Source organism: Paroedura picta, chromosome 4 (assembly GCF_049243985.1).
Source record: "Paroedura picta isolate Pp20150507F chromosome 4, Ppicta_v3.0, whole genome shotgun sequence".
Taxonomy (NCBI): Eukaryota; Metazoa; Chordata; class Lepidosauria; order Squamata; family Gekkonidae; genus Paroedura; species Paroedura picta.
This window is the reverse complement of record NC_135372.1, coordinates 9,305,411-9,332,813: the sequence shown is the minus strand read 5'-3', so window position 1 is coordinate 9,332,813 and position 27,403 is coordinate 9,305,411. Positions and strand designations below refer to the sequence as shown.

At 50.0% G+C, this 27,403-nt stretch overlaps 1 protein-coding gene across 3 annotated transcripts in view; it reads left to right on the top strand.

Annotated features, from left to right (window-relative positions):
* RFX2 (regulatory factor X2) overlaps window positions 1-25,699 on the top strand; it is a 59,780-nt gene extending 34,081 nt beyond the window's left edge. For 2 of the 3 annotated variants that reach the window (XM_077331740.1, XM_077331741.1), the window contains 14 exons: window positions 894-1,158; window positions 4,423-4,497; window positions 11,363-11,544; window positions 11,649-11,768; window positions 12,703-12,818; window positions 14,887-15,005; window positions 15,206-15,318; window positions 16,088-16,239; window positions 16,877-16,974; window positions 19,321-19,470; window positions 19,915-20,123; window positions 21,039-21,192; window positions 22,251-22,293; window positions 22,622-25,698. In XM_077331740.1, the coding sequence (XP_077187855.1) occupies window positions 894-1,158; window positions 4,423-4,497; window positions 11,363-11,544; window positions 11,649-11,768; window positions 12,703-12,818; window positions 14,887-15,005; window positions 15,206-15,318; window positions 16,088-16,239; window positions 16,877-16,974; window positions 19,321-19,470; window positions 19,915-20,123; window positions 21,039-21,192; window positions 22,251-22,293; window positions 22,622-22,731 (1,906 nt within the window). In that variant the 3' untranslated portion in view covers window positions 22,732-25,698. Of the gene's footprint in view, window positions 1-893; window positions 1,159-4,422; window positions 4,498-11,362; window positions 11,545-11,648; window positions 11,769-12,702; window positions 12,819-14,886; window positions 15,006-15,205; window positions 15,319-16,087; window positions 16,240-16,876; window positions 16,975-19,320; window positions 19,471-19,914; window positions 20,124-21,038; window positions 21,193-22,250; window positions 22,294-22,621 lie in introns of all 3 variants that reach the window. The other variant, XM_077331742.1, reaches the window with a different exon arrangement.
* Window positions 25,700-27,403: the final 1,704 nt, after the last annotated feature.

Sequence of the window (27,403 nt, the reverse complement as noted above, 5' to 3'; positions counted from 1 at the left end):
GTCTGTGCAAGTCTTGTTTTAGTCAAAGATAAAATTTCCATCTGACTATAAAGCTGATGGGTCCTTAAGTAGTTTAAGAAATAAGATTGGCAGGGCTAGAACTGCATTTATGCTCATGAGTTTATTTTTTATTTTTTTTTATTTATTTAGATTTATATACCGCCCTCCCCGGAGGCTCAGGGCGGTTTACATTGAACTAATCAACAATACATGAAACAGTCTTAGTTAAAAATCATACAATAATTAATAACAGTGGTTGTAACAGTATAACAGAATAATATAACATCTCCCCTGCGCTCATCACCTCTGGCTAAACAGGTGAACCCTCCACTCTCACTGTTTACCTAGAGCAGGGGTAGTCAAACTGCGGCCCTCCAGATGTCCATGGACTACAATTCCCAGGAGCCCCTGCCAGCGAATGCTGGCAGGGGCTCCTGGGAATTGTAGTCCATAGACATCTGGAGGGCCGCAGTTTGACTACCCCTGACCTAGAGCAAGCAGCAGCTGGAGAATGTGGGGTCGAGCTCTGTGATCTTCCTTTAACCTAGGAAGATAGTATCAGTCAGGTATAGCCTCTTGGCTATGTGAAAATGGAAACATCAGCCCACTGTGAAATCTCACCAGAAGCCCCTCATGAATACCATTTGTGAGAATGCCGGAATCTCTTTGTGATTTTTTTCCCTAGTTTGCTGTTCATGAGAATAGCGAAACCTCTTTGAGATTTTTTTCGAGCGTGTTATTCACAAGAACGGCAGGTCCGCTTTGCAATTCTTTGAGCACGTTACTTGCAAGCAGGGCAGGATCCCTTTGCAAGGATTGCAGGCTCTCTCGTATCACTGTCACCAACTGTAAATAACTCTCCTTCCCTTTTTTCAACCGGGTTTCTTTGACAGACGCACCGCCTATTCGTACAGCACCGAAGCTCAGATCTATGCCCCGAGCAGTGCCTCGTCCTATTTCGAGTCGCAGGGGGGCAGCTCCCAGGTGAGCACAGCAGCCTCCTCACCCACGGGCATCCCGTCCCACAGCATGGTGGGCATTGCAATGGACATCGGGGGAAGCCAGATTGTCTCCGGCTCAGGAGCCTATCTCATTCACGGCGGGATGGAGAACACTCGGCATGCTCTCTCTAACACCTCGCGCTCCTCTCCGGCAACGGTATGCTACAGGCCTGCAGGTGGCGCTGCTCCCTTGGGTGGGCCAAAAGTCTAATCATTCTGGGGTTAGTGTCCTGTAACGGGACTTTCTGGCTGCTTCATTCAGTGGTTTTGTACAGGCGTGGGCAGCTGTTGGCCTTTCAGCAAAATATGTTGCTGCAGTGCCATTTTATCTGGTCTGCAGTTGGCCCTACTGATGACTGGACACGTACATTTTCATTTCATTTAAGTATGCTGCTGTTTGATACTCCATTTGGAACAGCATAGCTGCTTGACCTCTTTTGGAAGGACTTCCACAAGTCCTTCATCTTTCTTTCAATACCATCTGAGCAATTTGTTGACTGTATGAAGCCTATTATGCTGGGTGATGGGGTAGTGTTGCATAATATCCAGGCCAGTGTGTACATTCCCCCCCCCCCCCAGGAATATAAAGGATATTGGAAGATCATCGAGTTAGCATAGGACAACACGCTGATCAAACACTGCCACTATTGCTGTCCTGTGACTGGTGTCCAATGATTGAATGTGGGACTACCATTGTTTTGGAGGCCCAGGACTAGCAGCCACCAATAGAGCTCACTTCCTCTGCAAACTGTCCAGGTCCCTTTGAATGCTATCTAAGACTAAGCTTAGCTATGTGTTGCAAGAAGCAGATCGCTGTGTCTATTCCAGACCTAGCGACGGTTGCTGGCTTTGGTATTACAGGGGAGGAAGGAAAATATCTCGTCCCACTGCTTGTCCCTTAAAGGGGAGTGGATTAATAGATACAGTGCCTCTGATCTCGGAGATAGCGATCATGGTTCCTAGCCATTGGCGGACTCTTCCTCTGGTTACCAAACTGGTTACCATTACACCGTTTTGAAAAAAAGTAGAATTAGCGTCTCTGTCAAAGCCAGACTCTTTATCGGTGTAATTGCCAACTCTAGGCTCTGTTCTCCGTTTTCTGTTTCTCAAATATTTACACTTAGCCAGTGATGTTTTTAACAAAACTTAAATGTCTTTCCTCAAAGCCTGCAAGAGGCATGGAAACTATTATTAAAAAATAAAAGAAGCATAATCAAGCAACCTCAGTTAAAATGCAAGTACTAGAACAATTGGTGATGGAATGTGCTATTAAGTCATGTCCGACTTATGGTAACCGCACAGGACAGGGGTCCCCAATGTCATGCGTGTGGCCACTGAGGCCTTTTTTGGTGTCAACCAAGTATTTTCAGGAGGTCGGTCAGTCCAGGCAAGGCTTCTGCCCAGTGAGGCTTCTGATTGGCCGCTGGAGATTTGATTTTAAAATGTTGCCTTGGCAGCACCAAAGCCAAAGGATTTATTGTTGTTGTTGTTGTTATTAATGGTAATGTAATTTAATCTATATACTACCGTCCCTTACGGCTCACGGTGGTGTTCAACCATCATTCCACAAACATAAATGTGTGAATAAAAACCATCAAACAAACAATAACACAATATGAAACAGTAAATATCTACCCTGCATTACAGAAGTTAAGCTGTGGCAGTCATTTGGTGGGTGGTTGCACCTCCTGTGACGGCCATTTTGTACCTGGCTCCGCCTCCCGCGGGAGCCATTTTGTCACTGTGCTCACTGTGCATGTGAGAGCAGCACCAGGTGGGCCCTCAGGGCCGCATTGGTTGGGGCCCCCTGCTGTAAAGGCTCGAAGGCGAGAGATGTTCTGAAGAGGCGGTTTGCCTTTGCCAGCCTCTGTGTAATGACCCTGGGCTCCCTTGGTAGTTCCATCCAACTGCTGACCAGGGCCAGCCCTGCTTAGTTTCTGAGGTCTGTCTGTTGCAATTGCGAGATCTCGTGGGCCATCCTGTGTGGAGCATCCAGGTCAGGGCAAGCTAGAACTGGGTCAGACCTTGAAGATCCATCTTGGCCCATCTTGGTCCACATCCAGTGGGCAGTTAGATGCCTCCAGGATATCCTCAAACAGCACCTACCCACTCCCCCACCCCCGGTTCCTGCTACTGAACTCTCATCCCGGTAACCACTGACAGGCTGCTTCTCTGTGAATTTTGTCTAACCCGCATTCAAAGCCTGTGGCCATCCACCATCTGTGTTCCTAACTTTGCCATTTCCCTAAGGAACTCGGGGAAGCGAACCTGCTTCTCAAGTCCCCAATTTACCCTCCGCAACAACCCAGGGAGGGAGGTGAAACAGAGAGCATGAGGGTCCCAAGGTCATCCGGCCAGCTTCTGTAGCAGGGGGGATTGAGCGTGGGTCTCCCAGATATTACTTTGATGCTCTGAGCATAGGAACACATTGGCTCTGTGCTGTGGGGAAGACATAGGGTGCTACGGGGCCGAGGCTCAGCGCTTGCTTGATGATCAGAAGGTCGCGAGTTGAATTCTCAGCGTTTCCAGGTAGTGGGCTCAGGTAGCAGGTGATGTGGGAGGGCCTGAGTCTTTGGAGAGCATCTCTGGACATCACCTGAGTCTCTGGAGAGCAGCTGCCAGCCAGAGCAGGCAAGACTGATGGAATGTGAGTCTTACTCGCTCTAAGGCAGCTTCATATGTTCTTGTATGTGAGTTGGCCCTGAATCAACCTTTGCGGGGGCGGGCTACTTAGTTTAGTGCTATTGTAGCCCGCTGCAAGCCAGCATGCTGGGAGCGGTGGCTAAGAAATCAAATAAAAACACAACAATAAACAATGGGAGAGGATGATGGGGGTGGATCCCACTCCTCTCCTACTGCTTCCCTGAGCAACCTTTGATGCCCTCCTCCAAATTAAGGGGCTCTTCAGTTGGAGGTTGGATCAACTCACCTTCCACCCCTAGTTATCGTTTTCTTTAAAGCACAAAGCCTTCTTGGCTGTTTGAGCCAACTCCAAGGGGTTGTTGGGGGGCTGGAAGAGTGCATGAAGGGGAAAGCCCTCTGTGTTGCTGGTGGAAGCCCCACACAAGCCTTGGAGATCTTAGCAGGTGCTGCCTTCACCTTAGACATCCGGTTTCCAAATCGGTGAGGGCTAGCAACTTCGTCTGCCCTTTTGTTACGATGCAAGGTGGTTTGCTTTCTGGCTCGCTTCTCCTCCCTGGTCCTGGCGCACTGTGGCGTATTTTGCATGCCGCTTGGCTCCCCCACCTTCTCCCGGGTCATGTCGCCTTTCCTCTGCGGCTTCCAAGGCTGCCTCTGCCCCAGTGACGGGAGGCGCTGGATCTGTGAACGGCGCCAGCAGAAGAGTCCTTGGCTGTGGCGGAGTGTCTGATTTCCCTTCTCTTTTTTTCCTCCCCCTCTCTTTGGCCTCCTGCCCTTTTAGCTTGAAATGGCGATTGAAAACCTCCAAAAAAATGAAGGCATAACGTCACACAAAAGCAGCTTGCTGAACAGCCATGTAAGTTCCCTCTCCCTCTCTCTGGCAGCAAAATCGGGCCGAGAGCCCTGTAGCGCCATCCAGTTTTCTTGTGGCAGGAGGTTCTGTGGACCAGAATCCCTTCTGTGTAAGCCAAATGCAAAGGCATGTTTCTTCTGGAAAGCCTTGACCAGGAGAATTCCAATAGAATGTGCCCCCTGCTAATCTCTGGGGGCGGGGTTTCCACCGTAGGCACAATGATACCTTGTGTGGTCCCTGGGCGGGGCCATCAACTCCTCAGCCAGCCACTGCTGTGGTCCAGTAATATGCATGTATGGAAGGGTGGGCAGAGCTGATGGTATTAATGGGCATTTATTGATCCATTAGATAGTTTTAGTGACTGCTCACCCAGGTAGTCTCACGGCAACATACACTATCAAAAGCTTCCTAATAAATGTTAAAAACCAACCAAATAATGGGTATAACACAACATTTCTGAGCTTTTTCACCCTTGAGAAAATCCTGAAACATTTTTCCGGCTTTATAGAAACCCCTGAAGTGGTGCGACAGTGCAGAATTTGGTTGGGAAGCAGAGCTGTGGACACGCCCACCCAAGGCCCCCTCCCTTCCCACCCCCTCCAGGCCCATCACTGGCCGTTTGGGAGGAGGTAGTGGATCAACATGACCATATATCGTCATATCACCAGATAAACGTTTCACACATTTTAAAAATGTAGTAAAAATGAATTAACTCCCACCCACTTGGGAAACTCTTTCAGGACTGTCAAGAAATGGTAAAGTCTGGTATTACCTGATAATTTTTTGGCAGCCCCAAGTTGGGAAATACCTGGAAGTTTGGTGGGGTGGAGCCTGAGTACAATCAGCTTTGGGGAGGAACTTCATTGGCATATAACAGGGGTAGGCAAACTGCAGCCCTCCAGATGCATTTGCTGGCAGGGGCTCATGGGAATGGTAGTCCATGGACATCTGGAGGGCCGCAGTTTGACTACCCCTGGTCAAAAGGTTGAAAAAGGCTGGGTTAGAAACATGTTTTGAAAACTTCTGTTACCCTCAGTGGCATAGCTGATGATCTGACCAACCATGGGCCTGTTGGATTGTTTGCCCTGTTAAAATGTTATCTCCTCTGTTTATCATTATTACTGTTAGCTTCCTTTGTTATAATCACCAAGTTTGATGTATGGTCTATGTGAACTGCCCTGAGCTTTAGGAGAGTGTGGTATACAAATTCAATCAATCAGTCAATCAATTGGTATTTAAACCATTGTTTAGTAAGTATTATGAGCCTCTTGTGGCGCAGAGTGGTAAGGCAGCGATATGCTGTCTGGAGCTGTCTGCCCATGAGGTTGGGAGTTCAATCCCAGCAGCCGGCTCAAGGTTGACTCAGCCTTCCATCCTTCCGAGGTCGGTAAAATGAGTACCCAGCTTGCTGGGGGGTAAACGGTCATGACTGGGGAAGGCACTGGCAAACCACCCCGTATTGAGTCTGCCATGAAAACGCTAGAGGGCGTCACCCCAAGGGTCAGACATGACTCGGTGCTTGCACAGGGGATACCTTTACCTTTACCTTTTAGTAAGTATTAACTAAAGTTGATGCTAAAGTAGGAAGCCAAAAGATAACCGGGATAACAGGCAAGTTTGGCCTTGGAGTACAAAATGAAGCAGGGCACAGGCTGATAGAATTTTGTCAAGAGAATACAATGGTCAAAGCAAACACTCTTTTCCAACAACCCAAGAGACGACTCTACACATGGACATCACCAGACGGTCAACACAGAAATCAGATTGACTGTGTGCTCTGCAGCCAAAGATGGAAAAGTTCTATTCAGTCAGTAAAAACAAGACCAGGAGCTGATTGTGGTTCAGATCATCCACTTCTTGTTGCAAAATTTAGTCTTAAATTGAAGAAAGTAGGGAAAAGCACTAGGCCACTCAGGTATGAACTAAATCATATCCCCGACGAATATACAGTAGAGGTGACAAATAGATTTAAGGAATTAGATCTGATAGACAGAGTGCCTGAAGAACTATGGACGGAGGTTCGCGACATTGTACAAGATGTAGCAACTAAAACCATCCCAAAGAAAACTGCAGCAAAGAAATTAAAAGACGCTCCTGGGGAGGAAAGCTATGGCAAATCTAGACAGCATCCTAAAAAGCAGAGACATCACCCTGCCAACAAAAGTGCGTTTAGTCAAGGCTATGGTCTTCCAGAGCCTCTTGTGGTGCAGAGTGGTAAGGCAGCTGTCTGAAAGCTTTGCCCATGAAGTTGGGAGTTCAATCCCAGCAGCCGGCTCAAGGTTGACTCAGCCTTCCATCCTTCCGTAAAATGAGTACCCAGCTTGCTGGGGGGTAAATGGTAATGACTGGGGAAGGCACTGGCAAACCACCCCGTATTCAGTCTGCCATGAAAACGCTAGAGGGCGTCACCCCAAGGGTCAGACATGACTCGGTGCCTGTACAGGGGATACCTTTACCTTTACCTTTTTATGGTCTTCCCAGTTGCATGTATGGCTGTGAAAGTTGGACCATAAGGAAGGCTGAGCGTCAAAGAATTGAGGCTTTTGAACTCTGGTGCTGAAGAAGTCTCTTGTGAGTCCCTTGGACTGCAAGGCGAACAAACCGGTCAGTCCTAGAGGAGATCAGCCCTGACTGCTCCTTAGAAGGCCAGATCCTGAAGATGAAACTCAAATACTTTGGCCACCTCATGAGAAGGAAGGACTCCCTGGAGAAGAGCCTAATGCTGGGAGTGATTGAGGGCCAAAGAAGAAGGGGACGACAGAGAATGAGGTGGCTGGATGGAGTCACTGAAGCAGTAGGTGCAAACTTAAATGGATTCCGGGGAATGGTAGAGGACAGGAAGGCCTGGAGGATCATTGTCCATGGGGTCTCGATGGGTCGGACAAGACGTCGCACCTAACAACGACAAACTAACGTTGAAACGAGTATATAAAAATAGTTAAAGCAAGTCCCTTAACAGTTTTCCAATACATCAGTATTTGAGTCTTGTCTTCAGAGGATACGAAGGATATTTTTCATGTGTACATTTAGTTAAAACTGTACTAAGATATGGGTGTATTAAGGAGTTCAAAGACCACAGTGCTTTTGTGTGTATTCAGTTATGAAGCTGCTGATTATACAGATTTACAGAATTTATACAATTCTGTAAAACGTATACGCCATGTTAAAAACTAAAAAAAAAATCCACAGTCATTTTACAAAGGACCATCAACGCCGGTATTAAACAGGACTTACCGTTAATACTTAGAAGTCGCCATTAAAGGTATTGATTGACTAAGGGATTGACTGACTGAAGTTTTGAAAATGTGTCTCTAACCCAGGCTTTCTCAACCAGGGTTTCATAAAACCTGGGATTTCTTGGGAGCTCCGGAAGGGTTTCTTGAATGGGTGGAAGTTAATTTATTTGTGTGTGTATGTATGTATATGATTTGTGAAACATTTATCAAATGATGTGGCCATATATGGTCATGTTGACCCGCCCCCATCCCAAAAATGGCCAATGCTGGGCCTGGAGGGCGTGGAAATGGGAGGGGCCCCAGGTGGGCGTGTCCACAGCTCTGCTTCCCAACCATATTCTGCACCATTGTGCCTCTTCTGGGATTTCTCGAAGCCTGAAGAAGGTTTTAGGAGTTTCTCAATGGTAAAAAAGTTGAGAAAGGCTGCTCTAACCGGTTTACGTTCTGGCCTGTGTTTTCTGTTATTTAAATAAAAAGAACAATTTGATTTTTGTGAACCTACACGTAGCTTCTCATTCAGAATCTCATTGCGTTGACTACCTGGTTGCTGACATCCCTACTCGGCATTCATCCCACTGTCAAACCAGCCAAGGTCACCTGGTGAAACCACAAAGGTTAACCTGAGCGATGGGCATCATCCAAGAGGGCATTCCACAGGGGACTCCCGTCCCTGAGAAAGACCTTCCCCTGGTCTGGCAGTGATCTGGGGGGGAAAACCCACCGGCTGACTGGTCTGAGAGCTTAGGCCAGGAGTGGTCAAATTGCGGCCGTCCAGATGTCCATGGGCTACAATTCCCATGAGCCCCTGGCATTGTAGTCCATGGACATCTGGAGGGCCACAGTTTTGACTACCCCTGGCTTAGGCAGTCAGGGAGCCCAGCATAGCCAACCAGCCAGGGAGCCCAACTCCCTGAGCTGGAGTCCCGTGTGGGTCTCTTTTGCCATCATAGGGAAGCACAGTCTGGACGCCGCAGCACTAAGACCGGCAGGTGCCTGAAGTGGCTCGGGAAGAACTGTGAAGGTTTCTCTGCGTTGGACTAGCTGCTTGTAGAGCCCCTCCCCTTTGGAATGAGCCCCCAGCTGAAATTGTTGAGGCCTCTGGGCCTGGCGCATGAGCTCTCTTGCATGCTGCGCAGTCTGGCTTTGCACACCTGACATGGGCCACCTCCCTCCCACCCACCCACCCACCTTGTCTTGGGGAAGCAGTCCTTGCACGCATGCTCCCCCCCCCCCCACCTTTGGTGGTTTTAAAACTCGTGTGCTGAATCTCTCTGACTTCCAGTAGCAGCTCTCCCTCTCATCCAGAGCTTCTTTATACAAAAGGCTCATGTGTCTCGGCCTTAAGCACTCCAAGTGGGAATGGCAGGGAAGGACAGGAAAGAACTGGAACGTGTGCGCCTAAAGACAGGGCTGAAATTTTACCCAGTGCATGTTTTCTTCGTGAGAACGGTATGCCTTGATTTGGCTTTGATCCGTTCAGAACTGCAGTCCTGTTGGCCTGGGATTTCCTCCTCAGGTTGACTGCAGCGCTCTAACAGAGACAGGCTTTTCCCAACACCTGCTGTGAATTCTTTTGGTTGAAAAGCGAACCCAGGACTCTATGCAAAGCCACGGACCCTGAAAGCTCAGCAGATGGAGGTAGCTGCAGGTGGTTGCTCATGAAGCTAAATGGCCTTCTTGAGAGCCAGTTTGACGTTGAGAACCAGCTTGGTGGGTTGTTAAGAGCAGTTGGAGAACCGGGTTTGTTTCCCCATGCCTCCTGCCCCCCCGTACAGCCAGCTGGGGGACTTTGAGTCAGTCCCAGCTGTCTCAGAGCTCTCTCTACCTCCCCTACCCTGTCTGTTGTGGGGAGGGGAAGAATAAGTGATTGTAAGCCATTTTGAGACTCCTTTGGGTCGTTAATGAGGGGTGCAAAAAAGCAGCTTCTGTAAAGGCCATCCAGTCCTGCATGGTCATCTCTGGTTGGCCGTAGCTCACCAAGGGCTCTGGTGGAGGTGCCCCGCCCCCCAACCGGACACTCTTCAAACTGGGATTGAACCTGGAGCTGTCTGTAAGCAGAACCGGAATTATTCCACCAAACAAACACCAACACTGATGCTCTCCTCTTGTTAGCCCGAGAGGCGGCAGCTCAGTGGTCATGCACAGCTGGGTTAGAAGTGCTCCAGGCACATAACGCAGCAGAGTCTATCTGGCCGGTGTGTGCTAACAAGAAACAGTCACAGGTAGAGCCTCCATCTTTGCCAAATGAACACGGGTCCTTTATTGCAGGGGTAGTCAACCTGTGGTCCTGCAGATGTCCATGGACTACAATTCCTATGAGCCCCTGCCAGCATTTGCTGGCAGGGGCTCATGGGAATTGTAGTCCATGAACATCTGGAGGACCATAGATTGACTACCCCTGCTTTATTGTAAGGATCTCCATTCTAGACAGGAAGGGGGTAGAGACAGGGTTCTAATATAGTCAAACGAGATAGAATGGGTAGAGAGGCAGGATGCCATGCCCTGCCCTCATGGTGCCAAACTGGAGAAGGGCAGCACCTTGTGGAGAGAAGGTGTGAGGCCAGAAAGAAAGAAGATTTTCTGAGAGTCGCAGTCCACACAGCAAAGGAATAGCATCAGAGCAGTAGAAAGGAAGGATGTTCTGGGTCCTGGCCTCTCTCTCTGACTCTCTGTAGTCCCCCTCTGCAGTCTGAAGCTAAGGGACAGCGCAAAGTCCTTCCCTTCCAGCGTCAATGAAATGCTCAAAGTCCCAGGTTCAGAATCCAGTTCAAAAGGTTTTGGGGAGGCTGCTGAGAAAGTCCTCTCTCCTGGAACTTCTGCACAGCAGTGGCTATAAAAGTGTTAGAGACAGGGATTTTCCAAACATTGGCCATGCAAATACCGCAGCTGAGGTCATATATATGGAGAAGGGGGAGCTGCAAAAGATGTAGCTGGTTCAAGTCACAGAGGAGAACTGGGAACCCTGGCTGTGCATGTGGAAATTCCTGAGGCCCCCCAGTGTTGGAGAGGACCCTCTCATTGCCCAGGATCCTGTACAGTTACCAGGCAAATTAAACAGTACTGACCTAGGTTTTTACTCCACGTTTTTACTACCCAAGGGAGTCTCAAAACAGCTTACAAGCACCTTTCACAATAGACATCCTTTGGGGTAGGTGGGACAGAGAGAGCTCATAGAGAACTGGAACTTGTCCCCCAGCTGGCCTCATGTGTGAAAGGAGCAGGGAATCATATCCAGTTCTCCAGATTAGAGGCCACCACTCTTAACCACCACACCAAGCTGGCTCTCAACTGGCCTCTTTGTATGTTCATGACACCCAATCAAGACTATATTTTGAACCCTTGTGGCCAACTGTGAGCATTAAACCAACTGCTTCATGCACTGAAGGTCCCCATTTCAGTCCCTGTAAACCCCCTGTTACAGGTTGCAAGTGCCAGCAAAGGCTTTCCCACTGCAGACCTCAGAAAAGAGTTGTTGCCCATCAGGATAAGTAGTGCCGGCCAGGATGGACTGACTTTCTGATCCCACACCCAGCAGCTCCCACCTGTGCATGTCTGACAAAGAGGCTCCCGAGTTCCTGTCGTCTATTGAGCTCTCCCCTCCTTCCCCCTGATTCTCTCGTTCTCCCACATAGCTTCAGTGGCTGTTGGATAATTACGAGACGGCCGAAGGGGTGAGCCTGCCGAGAAGCTCTCTGTACAACCACTACCTGCGCCACTGCCAGGAGCACAAGCTGGACCCGGTCAATGCCGCCTCCTTCGGAAAGCTGATCCGCTCTGTCTTCATGGGGCTGCGGACACGCCGGCTTGGCACGAGGTTCGTGGGGGGAGGGATAACGGTGGGGAATATTCTGCTTGGTGTTGAATTGGCCTCCTGGATGCATTGGCTTCTTGTAAGTACTTCTCCATTTCAATCTCCAGGGGTAACTCCAAGTATCATTACTACGGCATCCGCCTCAAACCGGACTCCCCCCTGAATCGCTTGCAGGAAGACACTCAGTACATGGCCATGAGGCAGCAGCCTGTCCATCAAAAACAAAGGTATGCGCTCTGGCAGTCAAAAAGGCACGCACGAGCCACTAGCCCTCATGGAGGCGTTGGTTGTGTGTCTCAAATGCAGAGGTCTACGGATCTACGGCCAGACACTTTGGGGCGGGTGGAGGGTCAGAGTGGAAAATCCTCAGCCAGAAACAATGTGTGGGGAGCTGGGTTTAAATATGTATTCAGTTCATATACCATTTGCCCCCACAAGTGGGCTCAAAGTGGTTTGCAATAAAAAAATACCCCTCCCCCTAGATCAGTGGTTCTCAACCTTGAGGTCGCGACCCCATTTGGGGTCCTTTCCACGGGGTCATCAGGTTGCTGGCCGTGGCAGCGGTGGGTGACGGTGGGCAGCGGCAGGTGGCAGAGGCATGCAGAGGCGAGTGGTGGCAGTGGCAAGCAGAGATGGCGGTCAGTGGCCGGCAGAGGCGGCAGCGCCATAGCAGTGGCTGCCTCCATGCCGCCTCGATCCTTGTGCGCCTGCGTGCACCTGTGCATGCTCACCTGTGCTCGCTACCCGAGTGCTCCCGCTGGCATTGTCGAAGTTGGGGTCACGCCAAAGGTAAGGTTGAGAACCTCTGCCCTAGATAATCCCTGCCAGGCTAATCAGACTTGAAGGATCTAAAGTGGGAGTTGGGAACCAGGAGAAGGAGGGAGACCCATAACATTGCCAGACAGCGTCTCCTTAAGCCCCCTCCCCATGCCCACTGGGATCCAATCAGCAGGCCCAACTTGTGGCACCTTCAATTTGGAGAGGATAGTGGCCTTTGCAGCGTTTGGCCCCCAATAGTGGGGAGAGCTTAATCCCTTTCCTTTCCTTGGAGGGGTTATTTGATGTTAATATCAGAGTGTCAGAGTTTGGTTTGTGCTCAGATTGCATTAGGGCATCTCCCAAACGTGTTTGGGCACCAAAGGATTCTCTCCTTCCCTCCAGATACAGACCGTCCCAGAAGTTGGAAGGCGTAGCTGAAGGGGGCTCCAACAGCAGCCTGCACGCCACCCCGGAGCAATCGGTTGCCGCCCAGAGCCAGCATCACCAGCAGTTTATAGGTGAGGGGATAACAGCCGATCCACACTGCAGATTTGATCTATAGATCACCATCTCTAATCATAGATGCCCTTCCATATTAAGTCGGTTACCTGCTTGCTGAGCTGGCAGGGGCTTCCCCCATATCTGTTTTATTTCTTGACTGGCTTTTGGCAAAGGTTTCCTCTTTTGGCGAAGGCCTCAGTTGATCAGCTTGTGCTGTGCCCTTTTGCTACGTGCAAAAATGACGACCTTGCATGGAGAAAAATTAATATAACAGGGAGATCATTCTGGGCCTAATGTCCCACATGACATGCTAGGAGTTTAGCTTTTTAATATGAGCAAACTTATCTGTTTTTGTTGGGGGTTTTTTTGTTTGTTTGTGTGTGGCTGTTTTGATGGGGGGAAATGCCTTACATGATCGTGTTTTATTTCTTGCTGTAGATCTAGCCATTTTTCATCCTGCCCTTCTCCAAGGAATTCATAGTGCCCTATATCAGGGGTAGTCAACCTGTGGTCCTCCAGATGTCCATGGACTACAAGTCCCATGAGCCCCTGCCAGCGAATGCTGGCAGGGGCTCATGGGAATTGTAGTCCATGGACATCTGGAGGACCACAGGTTGACTACCCCTGCCCAATATGGTTCTCTCCCCCCTCCATTTTATCTTCACAATTCTGTGAAGTAGTTAGGCAGACAGAAAGTGACTGGTCCAAGCTGAGCTTTATGGCTGAATGCTCCAAGAATATAAATCTGATTCTCAGTCAAACCATTACACCGCTCTGGCTCCCTTCGGCATTTTAAGTGTGCAAAGAGAGGTCACTAGAGTCCAGTCTACACGTGGAAGAGATGGTAGAGTCCAGGGTAGCTGTTCATATTTTGGCAAGCAGAAGAAAGCAGAAGAAAGAACTAAAATCCTGGATACTCAATGCAAATCTAATAACTTGCGTTTTAGAGGCATACCGGAAGATTTTTAGGAACTTTTTCACGGTTTGTTGAAGTTACAAGGAGATTTTCTCTAAATTGACCAGATATTTGGAGTGTTGATTCAAGATTTGTGTTCAAGAATAAGCTTCCTTGAGATATACTGGCTTGCTTCACTCATAAAAAACCATGAAATGCAATACTAAAGAAGCAGAGAAAGCGTGTGATGATATAACCTGGCCTTTTCTACTGAATGTACTTCGGAATATGGTCTGTGGGTAGAAATTTTGCAACTGGATGCAAGGTATATACTCAAATCGACAAGCAAGGATTTTAAGAAATGGAAAAGTAACAAAAGCAGTTTGGATTGAAAAAGGAAGATGCCTGCACTGTCCCCTCTACTATTTAGCCTGGCAATGGAGACTAACTTCAAAGATTAGACAAGACAAGGATCAAAGGAATAAAAATGGATGACATAGAATTCAAAATGAAAAGCTACACAGACAACATGGTTTTAACAGCTTCGGATCCACAAAAAATTGTTACAGTAGGACATGGAACACGTTGAAAAAGTTATAAAATCAACAGTAAGAAGACCAAAACGATAACAAAATTTTTAACGCAACAAGAAGATGATGATATTGTCAAAAGTGTAAACTTCACAGTAGCCACAAATTCTGTTAAATATCTGAGGACAAATGTGACTGTACAAAATTGCAATCTTTTCAGAAACGGTTCTCCAAAGACCTAGAAACTAATACGAGCAGATTTTTCCAGGTTGGAAACTTTTAAAATTTCATGGCAGGGTAGAATTTTGATATGTATAATTTGTTATGTAATCCCTTTTTTCCTTTTGTCTCATTTTTATCTCATTGTCTTGTGTCTATATGTGTATATATATATATATATATATATATGTATGTATGTATGTATGTATGTATGTATGTATGTATGTATGTATGTATGTATGTATGTATGTATGTGTATTTATAAGTATACATATATATGAAGAAATTTCAGGCAATACTCCCTTGTAAAAAAGGTCAAACTATTACGGCTGGAGAAGAGAGGTGCTGTTGTTCTGCCACGTTCCCTTCTGTCTGACATTGGCTCCGTTTTTTAAATAGCATGTTTTTCACAGCTGTATCTTTTCCCCTCCCCTGCCCCAGATGTTACCCGCGTCCTTCCAGATTTCCCAGCCCTCGACTTGGAAAATGCTCTCCTGCAGGAGGGGATTGCCGTGAACGACCTCAAGTCCCTTCAGCTGTTTTACAGGCGCCACTGCGAGGTGATTCTCAAACCGGGTGGGCTGATTTGGGTGCCGCTGCCCTGGCAGTGGAGAACGAACAATCAATTTGGTGACACCTCTGTCAGGTGGGGTGGGTATTCCTTCCTTCCTGAGCAGCAGTTCCCTTCGTTCTTCAGAAGGGAAGCCATGATGGTTTGCTTTCTCCAAGGGTTTTCACACTTTTGTCCCTGTCTTCTTAGGCCAGTGTCGACGTGGTGACAAACCTCCAGTTCCACTACATCGAGAAGCTTTGGCAATCTTTCTGGAATTGCAAGTCTCCCACCGCTGAAGCTGGCTCCTCCATCCCCGCTAGGTAAAAACATCCCACCTTTAGCAGGCCATCTCCCTTGGAAGCCAAACGCAGATGAATGGGAAACGGCTTCCAGGAATGCTGACTCTTTGGCTCTTTGGCTCAGCCGCTTGCTACATTTTCTGCCGAGTGCATTGCTATCCTGCCCTTTCTCCAAGAAGCTTGGGGCAGCCTATATTATTCTCCTTTCCCTGTTACCGCCTCACAACAACCCTGCAAAGTAGGTAGGCTGGGGGGGGGAGGGAAAATGAGGTCAGCTGTGTGGCCAGTACATCACACCACCACTTTGTTGTGGTGACTCTCCTTGGGGATGATTGTGTCTTGTTTGAATGACCCTGGGGATTTGCCAGGCTGGCTGGAATTTTACTAGAATTTTACCTGCCAGAAAGCTCACTGCATTTTGGAACCTTAGAGCAGGGGTAGTCAACCTGTGGTCCTCCAGATGTTCATGGACTACAATTCCCATGAGACCCTGCCAGCACATGGGGATTGTAGTCCATGAACATCTGGAGGACCATAGGTTGACTGCCCCTGCCTTATAGGCACTGGAAGATCCTTTCAACCACCACGGCTAGTAGCCACTGACAGACCTGACTTCCATGAATCTATCTAATCTCCTTTGCAAGCTGTTTATTCCTGTGGCCATCCTGACATCCCCTGGCAGCAAATTCAGCATCTGAATCACTCTCTGTGTCGTGGATGGGATGGGATGCATGCTCTGGAAACAGAGGCTGCCACTGGCCCTCCTCTTGTCTCTCTCTCTCCCGTGAAGTGAGGAGCTGTGCGAGGCCATCTTCCCGAGGCACAAGCTGACCACCATGTGCAAATATGACCCCATCATGAAATGGATGCGGAGCTGCGACCACATTCTGTACCAGACGCTGGTGGAGATCCTCATCCCGGATGTCCTTAGGCCGGTGCCCAGTGAGTACCGATGGGGGGGTAGTCGGGAAACCCTTCCTGTGTCCTACGATTGCGCGTCACAGCTTGGAGTATCGGATGAGACCGGCAGCCTCTAGTCTGGAGAACTGGGCTTGATTACACCCCTCTTCTTCCACATGCAGCCAGCTGGGTGACCTTGGGTCAGCCACAGTTCTCTCAGAGCTCTCTCAGCCCCACCTCCCTCACAGGTCGTCTGTTGCGGGGAGAGGAAGGATAGGCAGTTGTAAGCCGCTTTGAGACTCCTTCAGGTAGTAAAAAGTGGGGTACAAAACCTCAGCTCTTCTTCTCTTACTGGCAATCTCTGCATGGGCTCCTTTTGGTGTTCCATCTCAAGCTCCTAGTTCTTAACATTCCACGGCCCTGCATTTGGCCCTGCCTGCGTCTTCCTCTCAGGGCGATCCCCCTTAAGTGCGTCTATGCAGAAGTAAAACTCCCTTGAGGGCAATAAGACTTTACTTCCCAGTAGAGGTGCATAGGCTTGCGGACTTACTCTTCCGATCTTAAGTTTGACCCAAACTGCAAATGTGGGTGATTGTAAGAACCGAGCCAATTTGGAGGGGCACGCCTGTTGCCAGTCCTGCCTTGAAACTATCCCCAGCGCCCTCCTGTTCCCCTCCAGGTACGCTGACGCAAGCGATCCGTAATTTTGCCAAGAGCTTGGAAGGCTGGCTGATCAACGCCATGAGTGAATTCCCCCAGCAGATCGTTCAGACAAAGGTAAGCGATTGTCACTCTTTCCTCCCCATACACCCCCCCACTCATGAATAGTCTGCTCAGTTGAGGTAGGCATGATTGGATTAAGGCAGGGGTAGTCTGCGGCCCTCCAGGTGTCCACGGACTACGATTCCCATGAGCCCCTGCCAGCGAATGCTGGCAGGGGCTCATGGGAATTGTAGTCCGTGGACATCTGGAGGGCCGCAGTTTGACTACCCCTGGATTAAAGGTTTGAGAGAGGAAGAGACAAACTACAATCCCCTTCCAATTGATCCTGTCCAGGGCTGCGGGAGGCTTCCCTGCCCTTCACATCCAGGTTCTAAAAGCAGCCAATCACTTGCCCCCCTGAAAGCTATGCCAATAAAGGTGTCCGGAGTCTTTTGCCTCCATGTAACCCTAAAAACAGGGCCTTCCTCTGTGTTTTCCAGGAGTTGGTTATTCGCAAGTAGATTGCCCCTACCTGTGGAGGCTCCATTTCTCTCTTGGAACTAATAGCTTCTCTTCCACAAATGTGTCTCCTATTTTTTAAAAAAACAAAAGTACCCCATTTTAACAGTAAGCCTGATAACAGTCTTGCCTTGCTGTTTATCTGCATCAGTCAACAGCCTTTGAAGGCAGATTGCCCTTCTGCGGAGCCTGTCCATCACAACCAATAACCGCAAATCAGTTGTAGATCCAAGAAATTCAGCTGAGAGGTCAAAACCAAAAGCCAATTCTCCATCACCAGTTTGGCTTCTCTGCCTTGTAAGAAGGAGTCAGAAATGGCTCAGAGCTGTGAGGATTAACTTGTTTGTTTATTTATTTATATACCGCCCTCCCTGTAGGCTCATGGTGGTATACATGAAACGGAACCGATACAGATAATTCAGTTTAGAACAAGGATGCAGTGACCATGGCAAGCGACGTAACAGAACCATAGAATAATATGGAAAGCATTAAATCAACGCGTGCTGATAGCCCAGCGGTTTGGGCAGAACTGCAGTTGGGTGCCCAGGAGGGAGGCTCAGGGGGAAGCCCGTGGGAAGTGGTGGTTCAGGTTACCCTCAACCAAATGCCTGGCGGAGGAGCTCCCTTTTGCAGGCCCTGCAGAACTGTTCAATTTGTGGATCTCCTGACCACAAGATGCGGCTGAGATGGTATTTAAAAGGCATTTTTATTGAGGGAGGTGGGAAGTGCACCAGCAGCCATGAGGTCTACAATGAGCATTGGTGCTCAGAGGTGATTTGGCATGGTTTCTGTTGCTGTCAAGCCACAGCGGACGCAGGTGATCTCTTAGGGCTTTCAAAGAAAGAGGCATTCAGAGGTGGCTTGCCTTTACCTGCCTCCATGTCACAAGCTTCGTATTCCTTGGGGGTCTCCCATCCAAATACTAGCCAGGGATGACCCTGCTTAGCACCTGCGTTCTGACAAGATTGGGCTAGGCCAGGCCGTCCGGTTAGTGACAGGGTTAAACCAGATGGAAACAGGATGCTGGGCCAGCAGGAGGTTTGGCTCCATCCAGCCAGTCTCTTTTTTAGGGGAGGAAAAGGTCTGGCTTGCCAAGGCAGCCAGAGAGAGCCTCCTTAGTTAGGGGCAATGTGCTTGTGAATACCAGCTGCCCTGGAAACAGGATGCCGGGCTCTGTGGACCTTGGCTCTCTCGTCCACCGGGGCTCCTCTGGTATCCAAAGGGAGAAATAGACAAACTCAAGGAGGCAAAGCAGGGGCTATAGTTGGCTGTCAACGGAGCCTCTGTATTCTGAGGCAGTAGACCAGGGGTGGCCAAACTGTGGCTCTCCAGATGTCCCTGGAGTACAATGACCATGATCCGCTGCCAACATGACACTGGCAGGGGGTCATGGTCATTGTAGTCCACAAATTCAGTTTGGGCACATATACACAGACCTTGCAATTCTGCTTCTTACAAGCACGGTCCTCTGTCGGAGGCAGGCCACTGGGCTCAGTGGAGGGCCTGACTCTGTTCTCAAGTGAGATCTGTTGGAAGATGCAAGATCCGCAGTTTGCATGGTTCAAAAGGATGTGAAAAATATCCTACAGGGAGCATCAGAGGAGATTTTTTCAAATTATCTCCTCTTGTGATCTGATTGGCTCTTTGGAGACTTCCTGCTGCTCTGAGCCCACTTCTTCCCGGCTTGCATCTAAAACAAGAACAGTTAGACAGTTAGGTCTTTCTCTCCTCTCTTACTCCTCTCCTCTTTCTAGACAAAGTTTGTTTCTCTTCCGAGTACTTTCAAGCAGCCTGGTGCTTCTTTGTATATTTAAATTCTGCCGACAAGGTCAACAGCTGTGCAGCCCCTTCCACTCGGCACCTGGCTAGGTTCGCTTTTGTTTCTTCTCCCCCCCCCCACAGGTAGGCGTGGTGAGTGCCTTTGCACAGACCCTGCGGCGGTACACCTCTCTCAACCACCTGGCGCAAGCGGCGCGGGCCGTGCTCCAGAACACCTCCCAGATCAACCAAATGCTCAGCGACCTCAACCGGGTAGACTTTGCGAATGTGCAGGTAGCGTCCGGGGGCTGGGGCTGCCCTTCCTTGCCCCCTCAATACTCAGCCCTTTGGGCGTCTTTTCATTCTGCGCAAATCAGTTTCTTTCCTCCAAAACTGTCAAAATCCGTGCTTTCTGCCGGGGTGGCCAAACGCTGGCTCTCCAGATGTCCATGGACTACAGTTGATTGTAATAACATCTGGAGAGCCAGTTTGGGAAACTCCGGGAGGTTTGGGGCCTTAGGAGGCCAGGGGCTACAGATGCTGTGGAGTCCCCCCTCCAAAGCAGCCATTTTCTCCTGGGGAACTGACCTCTGTAGCCTGGGGGTGAGCTGTAATTCCAGGTCCACCTAGAAGGTGGCACCCCTACTTTCATCTAAAGGTGCGGGGTAAATATTGTCCCGGACGAGCTTAGAAACGTGCCTTGGGGGTCATCCCTGCCTGTTCCTCTGCCGCACTCAGGAGCAAGCCTCGTGGGTGTGCCAGTGCGAGGAAGGCCTGGTCCAGAAGCTAGAGCAGGATTTCAAGACGACCCTCCAGCAGCAGAGCTCCTTGGACCAGTGGGCCAGCTGGCTCGACAGCGTGGTGACCCAGGTGCTGAAGCAGCACGAAGGCGGGCCGAGCTTCCCGAAGGCCGCTCGGCAGTTTTTGCTGAAATGGTCCTTCTACAGGTAACCCCCCTGCCGTGTCCTCCTGCTTTGGCCAATGCTAGCGGGCGGGGGGAGCAAATGTTTGTCTCTGGGGCTTCACCCTCACAAGAATCTTGCGACTCGGGATGTGCACCTCGGCTCGGCCACCTTGGCGATCACCGAAACTCAAGGCGGCACGTGGGAGGTCAGTGCCATGGCGCAGAGAGGAGGGCGAGCCGAGGAGCACATCCCTACTTGTGACTTTCCACTTTCTCCCCTGTACTTGGAAGCGCCACGTAGCTCACAGCTAGTATAAGAAGAAGGGCTTTTTTTTTAATACTCCACTTTTCACTACCAAAGCGTCGTACAAACACCTTTCTCTTCATCTCCCCACAACGTGCACCCCGTGAGGCAGGTGGGGCTGAGAGAGCCCTGACAGAACTGGGAGTGAGAAGAGAGGAGAGCTCGGTTTTCTATACCCTGCTTTTCACTCCTTGTAGGAGTCCCAAAGTGGCTTACAAACACTTCCCCCTCCCTCTCCCCACAAGACACCCTGTGAGTTAGGTGGGGCTGAGAGAGCTCTGGGGGGAATTGCCCTGTGAGAACAACTAAGTGAACTGTGACTGTCCCAAGGTCCCCCAGCTGGCTGCATATGGAAGAGTGGGGTATCATACCCAGTTCTCCAGAGTCCCCAGCTCTTAACCGCTGCACCCGGCTGGCTCTCAAGTAGTAGCCCTTTAAGGGGCCAAGTAGTAGCCCTTTAAGGGGCCCAACGAGCCATAAGGGAGTGGCGGGCAATAAATCGAAAGATAATAATAATAATAATAATAATCTTCCTCTACGGATCTGCCCAACCCATCAAGCCCAGGGCCCATCATGGACTATTTGCAGCTGTGGGTCACATGATGAACCTGCCACGTCTCTTGTGAAAGTCTCGTGTTCCCTCCTCCCCTGCAGCTCCATGGTGATCCGAGACCTCACCCTGCGCAGCGCCGCAAGTTTCGGCTCCTTCCACCTTATCCGCCTGCTGTACGATGAATACATGTTTTACCTGGTGGAGCATCGGGTGGCCCAAGCCACCGGAGAGACACCGATCGCGGTGATGGGAGAGGTGAGAAGTGGTTTTGGACCCCCCGAGGGGGGAAAAGATCCGAGGCAGTTTCAAAGGTCATTGGGTGGCCTGGGGCTGGGAAGGCGCCTTCAAAACAACCTTGTAAGTTAGATCAGACAGAGGCAGTGATTGGCAAGGGTTATCTCCCCTCTTCAGGGGGACGGGATTTGAATCTTGGTCTTCTTGGTTCTCACCTGGACGGCTCAGGTGAGCCCCACCTCATCAGATCTTGGAAATTAATACATGGATGGGAGACCACTGAGGAAGTCCAGAATTGCTAGGCAGACGCAGGCAAGTGACGAAACCCACCTCTGTTCATCTCTTGCCTCAACAGCCCTAGAGGAGTGGCCGTAAATACGTAAATTGGTGGACTTTCCTCTACTTCTCTATACTAGATTTGTTTCTGCTACGAGATAGTGTCTCGAAAGCAGAGGGCCTGGCTCACGTGGCATGTCTCAGGCTCAATCCATTTTCGGAAGATTTTCTGCTTATGATCATTCTACTTAAAGTCGCTTAACATATTTTTTTAAATGCAAGCTTAACTGTGAAGAGCAGGGAGTCCCAACCCGGGTTCCAGAAATCCCTGGGGTTCCGCGAGAACTCCCCCCCCCCCCAGGGGCTCCGTGGCCTTTCCCAGGAGTTCAGATAACTGCTGACATCGCCAGACGTCACTGGAGCCCCCTTGCCCTGTTGCTCCACGGGCCTAGTCTCTTTCTACACAGTGGAAACAGTCGATGATTGATTGACTGATCGATCGATTGGCTGGCTCCCGCATCTTCCTTCTGCACCCACTTCTCCAAAGGGACATGTCACCACTTCCGGGGTTCCCCAAAGCCTGAAAAATATTTCAGGGGTTCCCCCACGGTCAAAAGGTTGGAAAAGGTTGATTTAGAGATTTTGTGAATTGTAGTCAGCAAGGGCTTCTTTGTTAGTCCTGGTAGAAACATTGTTAGTCCTGGTAGATGTTTTTGAGCAGGACAATCAGCTGCGCTTGGCAGAAGGCAGGTTCGTGTGCAAAACATCATCCTCAAATTTCCTCTTTCTTTCCTTTTTTTCAGTTCAGCGACCTTGCCTCTATGTCCCCGGCACTCCTGGATAAAGGTATTTCCTCCTTTGTGTTTTCTCTTTTCTCCTACCCCACAGTAGGTATGTGCACCTTGGCTCATCTCACCTGCCTCAGCAATCACCAAAGCCCAAGGCGGCGCGTAGGAAGCCAGTGCCGTGGTGTGGAGAGGGCAGCGGCCGTGTGCCAGCCACGGGTGCTGGCCTCCCTCCTATGCACTGCCTCGGGCTTCATTAATTGCCAAGGCAGCCGAACCAAGGTGAGGTGCACATCCCTAACCCAGGGTGAGGTGAGGGAAATTATTCTTACAATAATTGACCGTCAATTTTCGGCACTTTTGAGCCTCTGCCTCTTCCCTACCTGCAGATGACATCAGTGACCTCGGCAGCGAGGTGGAAGCTGAGACCCGGACACCCGGCGAGCCACTGGTCAAGCGTGAACGCAGTGATCCGGGCCCCTCGTTGCAGGAGATCTAGAGTTGGGGAAACCACGAGGGGGGAACTGGCCGTTTGCTCCGACTCTGCAACGATTCCAAAGTTTTCCTGGGATTCCAGTGCCTGGATTTCCGATTCCTCTACGATTTTAGTGCCTCTTAGTTTTTGTCTTAATGTTTACTTGTCTTCGCAGAGGTGGTGACGGTGACGAGGGCTGGCGGGCTTCGGCGGATACGGCTGCCTGCGGCGTGAACTGGGCTCCGTTGTCAGCGGAGCAGGAAGGGCCTGCCGGACTCCTCCGAGGCCCCTTCAGCCCCTCCCTCGCAGGCGATGCATCTCGCTCGCCCTTGCACTCTCTCTGTCTCTCTCAGCCTTAACTGATTCGATGGATTGCGGGACTGTTCGAGAACCGGGAGGGAGGGATGGGTAGGGAGCGGGGCAGCCATGGCAGCAACTGAAAACCCTTTAAGTTTCTCCCCCCAAGCACCACTGTGATACAGCCCCGCTTGAGTCCTTGCAGAACCCGTTCCTCTCGATTGCGCCTCATGGGGGCAGAGATGGGGTGACTAGTCCCTCCCCCCTTACTTGCCAAATAAATTTACACTGTGGGAGATGTGTGGTGGCATCTTTTTTCCCTCCCATGGTCTAAGATCCCTCTAAATTTCCTCTGTCGTGCCAGGGCTGTGCTTTAGCCCTGCTAATTCTCTCTCCTCTCCCCCTCCAATGAGTGTAGCGAACAGTAGGAGAAGCCTTGTCATTGGCCCATTCCCACCTTTTTCAGGTTGGGCTTCAGAGACCTTCTGAACCTGTTGGACACCAGTCAGCCCTCTAGGATTGGGACTCTCCCCCGAGGAGCCTCTGTAGGGGAGGGCGGTTTTGCCGGTTGGTGCTCCAGGGCTCCAGATCATCCTTGGCTCCTGCCATCAAACAGTTAAATCGTCCTTGGCAGCCATTTTTGCCCCTCCCCACCCACAAGACCTCCATGCCGCTTTGGCCCCATGAACAGCTTTGGGCCTAGCCCCCCTCCGTTAAGTGGGTCAGAGATCAGAAACTGAGCAGGGCTGACACTCGCTAGGAGTTGGATAGGATGTGGGTGGTAGTTCCTCCAAGGGCCCTTTGGGTGCAGGATGCAGGGCCAGGCAATGGTACACCTCCTCTGAACGCCCTTAGCCTGGCTTCCAGACTGTCCTCGGGTTTTCTGGCTACACCTCTCACACACCACAGGATAAAGAATAAATGAATCAGGAGTAATGTGGAATCTTTGCCCCATGGAACTAGGCAGCCTGGAGGCGGGGTTCCCCTTTGCCCCGCCCACTTGGTCTCCGGGTGCTCCTATCCTTGTGGGCATGCTCAGTGGTGTTCCCTCCCCCCCCCCTTTGATGTCAGTGGAGTGGACTCTGGGGACCCACCCCCTGTGTCCTAGTTAGGCTGCGGTGACACCTGCCAGTGGGACAAGCTCTGGACACCGAGGACGGCAGTAATTCAAGAGAAGAAGCCGGGACGCACGCAAGGGCTGTCTTGCCGGAATTTGTCTAATTTCCGGATTGTCTAATTTCTCTAACATTAAAGTTGGAATAAGTGCCAGGAAGCGGATAAATGGTAGCAGTTCACATCCGATCTCCACACTGAGAGCCTTTATTCCACATCTAATCACGAAGGTGGCTGAAACCAGACATTCGGCCCAAACCGATTCGTGTACTTTTCGGCTTCTCCAAACCAAATCACCCATCTCTAGTCCTGGGGCTTCAATGAAAGGGCCCCGTGAGGCCCCCAATGCTCCGCCTTGTGGGAAACTGCACATCCAGACACCTGCTTCATGTCGAAAGAATCAGCCACCTACAGAAGAGAGCCCCCGATGCGTGGCCCTACATTGAATAGGATGCAAAAGGAGCGACATACAGAGATGCAACAGGCAACAGCAAGGGCAATTGAGTTGTCTGGTCAGGCTTGAGGTTGCAGTGTAGCCGACTTCTCCTCCCTGTTGGCAGAGGCTGCTTGGGAGGAGGGTTATGCCCGAGCACTGAATCACACAGAGCCACGACAGGCAGACTCTTGATTATTAGTAATGCTGCTCCATTTCTGCTGGTAATAAGAAAATTAAGCGCCGCATCAGTCATTAAGGGTGGAAAGCCAACACCAGTGGTGTAAAATCGATAATCTTATTTTATCATTCTGTTTTTAAACAACGCCCAAAAATATTCCCAATGCATTGTGCCTTAAAAAGGCTTCTTTTGGGACTCTTTGGGGGACTCTTTGTGCAATACTTTGGCCATGAGAAGGAAGGACTCCCTGGAGAAGAGCCTAGTGCTGGGAGCGATTGAGGGCAAAAGAAGAAGGGGACGACAGAGAATGAGGTGGCTGGATGGAGTCCCTGAAGCAGTTGATGCAAACTTAAATGGACTCCGGGGAACGGTAGAGGACAGGAAGGCCTGGAGGATCATTGTCCATGGGGTCACAATGGGTCGGACACAACTTTGCACCTAACAACAACAACAGCATTGTGCAATACAACCATAACATTACCGAGTTTATCAATTGTGAAATCACACAAGTATTATAAGTTTAAAACCCCATCTTAAAATATGCAGAACTAATAGAGCTTATTTTCAAGTGGGTTGCCGTGTTGGTCTGAAGTAGCACAACAAAATCACTCTGTGCATGCACTCAAAAGCTCACACCTTGAATAAATCTTTGTTGGTCTTAAAGGTGCTACTGGACTCTGATTTTGGTAGAGCTTATTGTAGCCTTAAGATAGCAAGGAAGAGAACCCCTTATAATATTTTTTAAAATTCTGGGCTGTTTTGTTTTTGTTTTTTTGTTTTTTGGGGGGGGGGGGTTGTGTGTTTTTTTGCAAGATCTCTTACATGCAACCTTACCGGCTACAATAAATTGAAGCAGTTCTACGTATCCTTAAGACGGGGTTTCTAACTTTTAATCTAATACTCGTGTGATTTTAACCATCCTTGTATACCCTCAGTAACGTTCTAGTATTGTGTATATCACAGAGTCCCTTGGAGAAACCCTTTTTTAGGTGGGTTTTTTTGGGAACGGAGTAATAAAACAATGTTCCTTCTTTTGCACCCTGTTTCATGTTCAATTTCTGCACTGAGAGCTTGAACTATCCATGATGTTGTGGAGGCTGGGGCGGGGGGGGGGGGAAGAGGTGGGGCAGAGAACTGCACGAGGGGGGAGGGGACACACACGATAGTGTTCTCCCATTCATCTAAATTACTGGCCTCCTTCCCCCTCTTGCTGGGCTCCCTCAGTCATCAGCAAGACTCTTTGAATACAGTCAGCCCAGCAGAGAATCCCGCAGAGAAAAACTAGGAATGTGCAGCAGCTTTTTCAGCCTGTATCTTACTCCCCTTTTCCCTCTGATGGGTCACAACAGAACTGAGTTTTTAGAAGAAGAATCCTTGAAAAGGTTGCTCTCCACACTCCATCCTACTCATAGAATCATAGAGTTGGAAGGGGCCATACGGGCCATCTAGTCCAACCCCCTGCTCAACGCAGGATCAGCCCAAAGCATCCTAAAGCATCCAAGAAAAGTGTGTATCCAACCTTTGCTTGAAGACTGCCAGTGAGGGGGAGCTCACCACCTCCTTAGGCAGCCTATTCCACTGCTGAACTACTCTGACTGTGAAAATCTTTTTCCTGATATCTAGCCTATATCGTTGTACTTGAAGTTTAAACCCATGACTGTGTGTCCTCTCCTCTGCAGCCAACAGAAACAGCATCCTGCCCTCCTCCTCCTCCTCTTCTTGGCACATGACTTCCCAATCCCAGGCGGAGCCAAAGATGAGCTAGATCCATCTCAGGAAGTCCTCCCTGAAATTAGTGGATTTTGTCCCCCTTGGCTGGCTTCGTCAGAGAAGCAAGAAAAACAGGGTGGAGGTTTGTCCCGGCTTGGCTTTTGGACCATGCCATGTGGGTTTCAGTTCCACCTCCTGGCACTATAGCCCACCGAGGTCCCTCCCCAAACGTTGACCTTGCCAGCCTCCACCCCCTGAATCTCCAGGAATTTCCTAACCTGGGATTGGCAACCATAGCCCAATAACCAACGAGGTAGGTTTGACTGAGAATGTGTGACCAGCCCTAGATCACCCAGAAGAATGCCATGGCAGAGTGGGGATTCGAACTCAGGTCTCCCAGGTCCTAGTCTGATGCTCTTCAATGCTGTCCATACTGGAAGACTTAGGGCTGGAGAAGCTCCTCCCCTGAGCAACAGAGCTCTGTCCCCTCACCAGCTTGCAGCCCCTCATGCCTCTGCCCCACCACTCAAGTGCTGCTTGGCCCTGCTCTTATTTCCTTAAGCCCCACCCCTGATCAACCAGGCTCCTCCCCCCCAGATCTGAAGCCTCAGCAATTTGGCAGGTTGAATCCAGATGCACTCCGCTGGCTTCCCAAGCCAGTTCATCTTGTCAGCGATGGAATGGGTTAAAATTTCACACACGCACACTCATCCCCACGCAGGTTAACCCGGGTGCCAAAGGATTCAGAGTCATGCCAGTCGGAGGACATTGCAGGTGGGCCAAAGATCTTTGACCGGCCCTGCTGCAAACTGTCCCCAAGGATACCACCCCAGCTGGTCCAGTGTCTCCCATTTTGTAGGCAATTCCCAACCTGGGTAGCCCAGACCAGCCAAATCTCATCAGATCTCAGAAGCTAAGCAGAGGCAGCCCTTGATTGATATTTGGATGGGAGACCTCCAAGG